The 7,747-nt window shown below is 40.1% G+C and overlaps 1 protein-coding gene across 1 annotated transcript in view; it reads left to right on the forward strand.

Moving 5' to 3' along the window:
- bbs9 (Bardet-Biedl syndrome 9) overlaps positions 1-6,577 on the forward strand; it is a 110,883-nt gene extending 104,306 nt beyond the window's left edge. The window contains exon 20 of the mRNA XM_059338322.1: positions 6,309-6,577. Within this exon, the coding sequence (XP_059194305.1) occupies positions 6,309-6,566 (258 nt within the window). The 3' untranslated portion in view covers positions 6,567-6,577. The remainder of the gene's footprint in view (positions 1-6,308) is intronic.
- The last annotated feature ends 1,170 nt before the right edge of the window (positions 6,578-7,747 follow it).

Raw genomic sequence — 7,747 nt, forward strand, 5'->3', positions numbered from 1 at the left:
GGTGAATGCAGCTTCCACTCTCAGAGAGTGTCCTTTCAGTGGAATAAGTCTCAGGAATGTCACGGACAAGAAAAAAGCTACAGAAAGTGGGATTAAAGGAGGACGGAGAATTTAAGAGTTAAAGAGAGGAAAGATGAGTAGTTTGATGCTTCATCCAGAGTACAAATACTTTTCTCATTCCTTATTAGTATCTGTCACTCCATCTGTCACTACATCACACTTGCCAACCTTGAGAGCTCAAAAACTGAGAATTTTGGCACCAAGTAATTAATTGAATAGTATCAATGCAAGTATTAGTATAATATGTAGTAATGTACAATACACTATATTTTATTTTATCCTTTATTTTGAAGGACAAAAACAGAAGCTCTGTGCACTACACTGCTGTTGTTCATGTTAATAAAGTTGCTGACTGTCTTGGCTCAGGTCAGAACTGGCTACGGAGCCATGTTTTTATTCTATTATGTTCATCAGTATAGGCGCAAAACTTGGCTACAATCATATCCATCAGTTTTAATTTATTCCATAATTTTTTTGCCCCTTAGAGACAAAGATATTCTATACTTTTTCATCTTAGTACTCTCAGTTTCTCTTCCTGTCTCCCTTTCACTGAGGAGGTCGAGGCACCAGCAGCCCTCTTCCACACCACAGTGGGTTAAAACAGATGTTTAGTGCCATAAACAGGTTGTGATAGCAAAAAACGGGTGTTCAAATATGTCATAAGTCAGGGAAAACGCAAGATAATTTTGACCCCAATAAAAACATCAGTGTCCCCAGATAATCAAGTTGATTTAATTCAATATTAAATTCAAACAGGTAATTTTGTCTACAATCATACATTTGTTCAATCTGCAATATTTTATTGGATTCATTATCACTGATGAACTGTAAAACAAAAATTCGATTGACTATTATAAGCGGGGCACATCTCCCTTTTCCCCTGTTAAACTCGGGTTACAGGAAAAAAGAGGCAACCTTCGACTCCATTTTCATTCTCCCCTTTCTCAACATCCCATCAGTCACAAACACTCATCTCCTCTGTATGAAACATAGAAACATGTAACAGAATACCAACTGACCTACGACCCATATGTCATCTGTCACATTAGTCTAGATTATGTGATTATCCAGCTGAGGCACAAAGTGCAAAGAACTTTAAAAATTTCAAAAATGTGCGGCGGCCAATCAGAAAATAAGGTGAGTTCTTTTTTTTTCTTCCCAGAAACATGAATGAGAGGGATTCTTCTGATAGCAGTCCCTGCATACTCCCAGAACTCTTCTGTCCTTTTACCTCAGATAAAATGTTTAGAATTAGTAAAAATTCTTCCCATCTGTGCAAAAAGAAAGAGAAGGAGGAACGGCAGAGGCAATGCATCTGTGTGGTATCCAACTCAACGTCTCATTTAGTTGCAGCCAACCAGAACACCTCCTCCTCCTCTTCTTGCATTCTTCCTGCTTCCCTCTCTCCTCCCTCTCTGTCCTCCTCCTCTTCCTCTCTTCCTCTCACTCCTTGTGCTTCTCTTCCTCTTTTTTCCCTCCTCCACTCCCACCACCCACCTCCTTCTTTCTTTCTCTCGCTGCACTTCATTTCTCTTTTTCTTCATCTCCATCTTACTTTATCTGCAATCTTCTCACTCTTCTTCTCTTCTTCTCCTCCTCCTGGATCCTTTTCTTCCTGTCTCTCATCTGCATTGTGTATTTGTTTGTCTGCTTCGTTGCATCTTGCGCATCTTATTCTTTCTGTTCCTCTTCTCCGTTAACTGTCCATTTTCCCTATATATCTCACTCTCATTAACCCTATTTAAAAGTCCCTCTTGTTGTATGTTTTTTGCCTAACAGTATCTCTTTTTCTTCCCCTTGTTCCCCCTCCTTTCCCCTCTTTTTCTCAACCTCCCTCCCTTGTACCTTGTCCCTCTCTCTCTCCCTCTTTTGTCTCTTTTTCCATCTGTCAGTCAGCTCTCGGACAGAGTTGCTGACGCTGTCTGTCTGCCTGCTATTCTTGCATGACCCCCACATTCTCCCGCCCTCTGTTTGCTTTACCAGAATCCATCATACAGCCGTAGAGCCTGCCTCACACTCACTTCCTGCGCTCTTAACCAAAAATTTCTATATAGTACCTGACAATGTTTCTTTAGGCTCGTACCACCGCAGAACTATATACAGTGCTGTAAAGTGCATTTTTAGAAAATGGTCCTTTGCAGCAGAGAGTCAGATGGTTCTCTGAGCTTTATGGTGATATAAAGAACCATTCAAGAAAGTATGAAATGTTTCCAATCAGCAGACTTTAAGGACTTTTTCAGACCCACATAGGGTCATTATTGTGTTTCACCAGGTGTCGTTTTTATATGAAACATGTCAGATGGATTTTTGAATCAGTTTGGTTCCACATGACTGCTACCCCAACCACACAACTTTACAAGAACTTTCCCCCAACCCAGACCCATATCCAAAGGAATAATGCCCATATTGGACCCTAAGACTGTGTTCAGACTGACTCTGGCTCTGCATAAAGAAACACAGCCTCTCATTCATGTGAATGGGCCCAGAACTGCAGCAGGTGGGCCCACACAAGGAGCTCTGGCATAAAATTGAAGGGTCATCCACCATGCCACATCCAGCAAGGTGCTATGGTGTACAATGATAATTCATGCAAGAACACATATCTAATGTGCCTACAGTAGATTGGTTGCCTCCATGATAACTTTCCAGAGTTTTGAAATCATGTCTGAATAGTTGTAGAAAATGTGCTTTAATGTATGTTAATCCTTTAAATGCATTGTGTTAACACAGGGGTGATAACCGTCTGATGCCTGTCAAGTCTTTTAGGTGTCCAACCCTTACCATATATCTTAATCATAATTCATTTGCCATAGTGTTTATCTTGCCTTAGCAATACCATAGTTGCCATTCACAAATATTGTGAAAATTGTGAAAGACAAGTCGTTTTAAACAAACCCTGTGGTTTTTCAAAATTGTTTAAGTCTAAATGTCCTCAGTTCTCAGTCCCTCTGACTTTCCATCCTTCTTCATCTTCATTTGCCTCCATCACATCATCTTGGCCCTAAACTATAGAATATAGCTCTGCACCACATATTTATAATTAATTAATTAATTAACTAACTTTCATTCCATAATACCACATCCTGTATTAACTCTTTCAAGTGACACTATTATTATATAGTATTATTTCATCAAATCACGGCTACATGGCTCATTTTCTAAAAACAAAGAAAACCTTAATATCTCAGAAAATACAACTGAACATAACATCAAACAATAACATATTGTGCAAACTGTAGTCGTTCATATGAATGTTGGCAATGTGGGATGATGAGGTTAGTAAATTTGTTCATATTTTGAATTAAACCTACCCCACTAAACCTAAACTTAAAACCTCTCAGTTTATGCTGTTTTGTTCATTTAAATCACTGGTTCCTTTAGCCCATAAAAGGGCTTGCGATAGTCAGTAAGCAAGAATTTACAGTAATTGGTGGTATTTAATGTTGATTACACCCAGACGTTGGACAGTGAAAGAAAGTTAAACTGTTGCATGCTGAACGTTGCCAAATCCAGCTTGTTGGATTTTTTAAAAAAAAATTTCAGAAAAAGGAATACACTGATTTTGGTCAAGGGAAGTGATCGCGTAGAGGATTTTTTCCCCCTGGAGACTGACTGTACAACATTGTTCTCACAGAACCACAACTCTGGCTTCTCAAATGACTTTCCCAGTCATGATGAGGATGTCAGAACTGAGAGATTGCTGTCTGAACCTTTACCCGTCTCTTTGGGAGTCCTCCAAGGTTGTGTGCTGGGCCCGGGAACATTTTATCCACGGCCCTCCAGTAATGTTGCAATCACACCTGGGATTTCCCCCATGTCCGACCCAATATTCCTGATGCAGTCTGTAGACTTTTTAAGGACAAGAGACTCGTAAGACTGAGGAGAAAAAGTATATTTTAACCATCTAAGTACGTCTTTATGACAATATTGAAGCAAGGAAGCTACTCAGGTAGATCAGTTAAAGACAGTAATAAGGAAGGAAAAATATATCAAGATAAATGAAGTTTTCTTAAGCTAAAGGCTGCTGTTTGATAAAATCTTTACATTTTCAGCTTTAAAATATGATATCAGTGTTATGTTTCCAGCTCAGTTTTGAATTACTTAGTCAGTATTGACAAAACAAAACACTGCAGAAGTCTACTTTTCTGTCAGACTAGTTGAACTACAGTAAGCTGAAAGGTTATTGTGGAATATTTTGCCCAATGGCGCCCCAAAAAAAAGAAAGAAAAAACTGCCTTCCTCAGAATTTAAAGAAAGTCTATACTTAAAATATTATTGCATGTGCATTAACCCAGAGACTTCACTCTTTAAAAAATGGAACATGTTCAGTCACACAAACCACTTTAGTCTTCAAAGATTAGTGAATAAAACAATCCCTCTCTTGTTTCTGCGTACAGGAAACAAACTTCTCTACAATTTCGGCATTAGTGGGAACTTTGTCTTAATTTATCGCTCTGGCCTCAATCCAAACCCGCTCCGCTCCACCTTTCTTAGCTTCCTTTCTTCTCGTTCAGGAGGATGAATGTCTGCCGTTTAGGTCTGAAGACATTTAATTTTCCTCCGCAGCATGTGGAACGTATGTGTCAGTATGTGCGCGTGCATGAGCGTGCCAAGTTTCCACAGAAACCTGCAGTTATGTTGTTCCAAGTATTTGATAACCTGGTGAGGTATTGTGGTAAGAATAGGTCACCCACCCCCCGTCTCTCCTCCTCTTCTTCCTCCTTCTACTCCTCCTCTCTCATTTTCTCTCCTGCAGACTCTTTTTCCCCACTGACTTCTCTGTCCTCCATTCTTGTCTCTGCTCTTCCCTCGTCTCCCTGTCTTTTTTCCATCTTTAATATCTGCCTTCCTCTCTATCATCATCTCATCTCCTTGACCTTCTACAACCCTCTCTTTCTCTTTCTCTCTCTCTCTCTCTCTCTCTCTCTCTCTCTCTCTCTCTGTCTCTCCCTGTCTCCGTCTGTGTCTCTCTGTCATCATCATTACAGGATTGATTACCTGTCATTATGGCTCATTAGGGGCCTATCAGCATGGCGGCAGGCAGGGGGAGGAGGGGGTGCCGGGCCAGCGAAGAGGGAGAGTGGGAGGCTACCTGTCAACACACCATCACCCCCCCCACACACACATCCAACACACACACACACACACACACACACACACACACCAGACTTGCCCATCCAAAGTTGTCCACTGAGACTGGTTATGGGTTCAGGGGTTTGCAGGACAAGATAGGTAGGTGTATGTGTGTGTGTGCATGTGCATACTTGTGTGTGTGGGCGTACTTGCATGCATGCATGTGTGTGAGATAGAGATGTCCAGACCAGATATCTTGCCCAGAGACGACAGAAGCGGAGAGAGGGTGACAAAGGACGTTTTTTTTCCTCTTCTCATCACCTCTTTTACTCAGTGTGTGTGTGTGTGTGTGTGTGCGTGCGCGCTCCTCTTCGATTCTCCAGGTTTTATTATTTGGTTGCTCTTTTGTAAATGTCAAGAACATCGTTAAAGCATCAAGATTTAAGGTCAAGGATTGTTCTCTAAATCTTTTCTGCCTCCTGTTCATCTCTTTTTCATCACATCATCCTCCCTTTTCCTCCTCAGCTTTTCTCCTAATTCATTTTCTTTTCCCTAATGGTCCCTTTGCCCTTCTCATTTTCTTGTTCTTTTCATTAATCCTCTCCTCTCCTCTCCTCTCCTCTCCTCTCCTCTCCTCTCCTCTCCTCTCCTCTCCTCTCCTCTCCTCTCCTCTCCTCTCCTCTCAAAAATACTTTCAAAATACTTCTTTTTTAAGCACTTTATTTATAGATTTTTCAAGTTACAGAACAGTAACATTAAACAACAAATCAATCCCACCCACCCACCCCTCACAAGGCCGAAATAAATAATTAATAAAATAAGTAAAATAAAATGAATATGAAATAATAAAATGTATTTAATAAATCAAAAAAATAAATAAATAATAATAATAATAATAATAATAAAAAAGGGGCAAAAACAGAAAGGAAAAAAAAAAGAAAATTTTATACTTTTATGTACAGACACATAAACACACACATATTGAAGCACTTATACTCTTATATAAAGGTATGACAGGGGCATCCTATATCACACGCACAGGTCAACTTTCTTCTTACAGCATTCACACAGAAAACTTGCTTATACAATTTGGCACATACATGTAAGATAGGGGAAGAAACTCAAGAACAAAATCAAATGTTACATCACGCTCACTCCTCCTCGTGTCTCCTCAGGGCTGGGAGGAGAGCTGCGATGCCGCCGTCTCCCACCTCCTGCGGAGCTGCCTCTCGCGGAGCCCCAAGGACCAGGCCACGTCTCTAGCCCAGACAGGAGGCCCGGTGCTGGGCCTGCCCCGAGACACCGCCCGCCTCAAGAAGCACATCACCCTGATGTGTGATCGCATCGGCAAAGGAGGCCGCCTCACCCTGGCCTCTGAGGCCAACGTCCCTGTCCCTGTCCAGGTCCAGAATCTGGCCGCTCCAGGTGAGTGATGATGGGATGGGACAGGAGCATTATGAGGTTGTTGAAGTGAAGGTGTGAAAAAAACGCAGTTTATAGCCTGCTTCCTACCAACAGCCAGCATTAGTTTATTTCTTACCATGTTTTAAGCCTTAACACAGGTCCCTAAACTTATAATCTTTAATCATAGTAGCACATCAGAAAACTCATATGCTCAGATAGGGCATATTGTGTGTGGCATGAGGATGTTTTGGTCCCTTTCCATTAGATTAACCCAAAATCTGACGGACGCTGCTGCTTTTATGCACTGTAAAAAAAACAAATACCAAAAATTACTGAATCATTTTATTTTATTTTTTATAGAAGTTTTTTTTTCTGCATTAAGTGCAAATGCAATAAAAAATATTACAAAAATTAACAATAACATGAAAGTTGAAATCTGTAAATTAATATAATGGAGCATTTTTTACAGGATTATTTAATTGCATAATGGTCTTGAATAATTAATTACATAAAAAAATACACATATTGCTAATTGTAGAATTAAGGCAATTTTCTGGTTTCTTACACTAAAACTTTATATTTAATGTAAAAATATATAGAAAACAAAATTATCTAAAAAAAAGATAAAAAGTCTGACAGCCAAAGTTTTGTATTTTTACAATCTATTTTATCAAACCAACCCTTTTTTCCAGTTGAAACAACAGCTAAAAACTAAAAGGTGTGGCGGAGAGAAATGAAACTGTCTGGGTATTTATGAGTACGTTTGTGTCCCCTGGTGAAGATTTTAGGCTTCGGCAGGCAAAAACTTGAAGCCCATTCACAGCACATTTTACAGCCAACACACAGACGCGTATTTAAATGCATTTGTACACACACAGCCACAGTAACACACTTACAACACACACACACACACACACACACTGTACACAGGAAATACACAGTGCCTGCACACTCATAAAATCACCTTGGCACATACAGTTGCATTTACCAGGTACACACACTCATAAAATCATCCATATACACACACACTCTTTCACACACACACATACACACACCTTACGGATCATTTAGTCTCGGCTGAAGTTTATAGAGGTCTCTCTGACAAGATCATCAATTACTATGTGTCTCCTCTCCTCCCTCCCTCCTTCTTTCATTCACCCCTTCCTTCCCTCGTCTGGTCTTTTTCTCTGGGTTTCATCTATAAAAGTTT

The sequence above is a fragment of the Centropristis striata genome, chromosome 8, assembly GCF_030273125.1.
Source record: "Centropristis striata isolate RG_2023a ecotype Rhode Island chromosome 8, C.striata_1.0, whole genome shotgun sequence".
NCBI classification, from domain to species: domain Eukaryota; kingdom Metazoa; phylum Chordata; class Actinopteri; order Perciformes; family Serranidae; genus Centropristis; species Centropristis striata.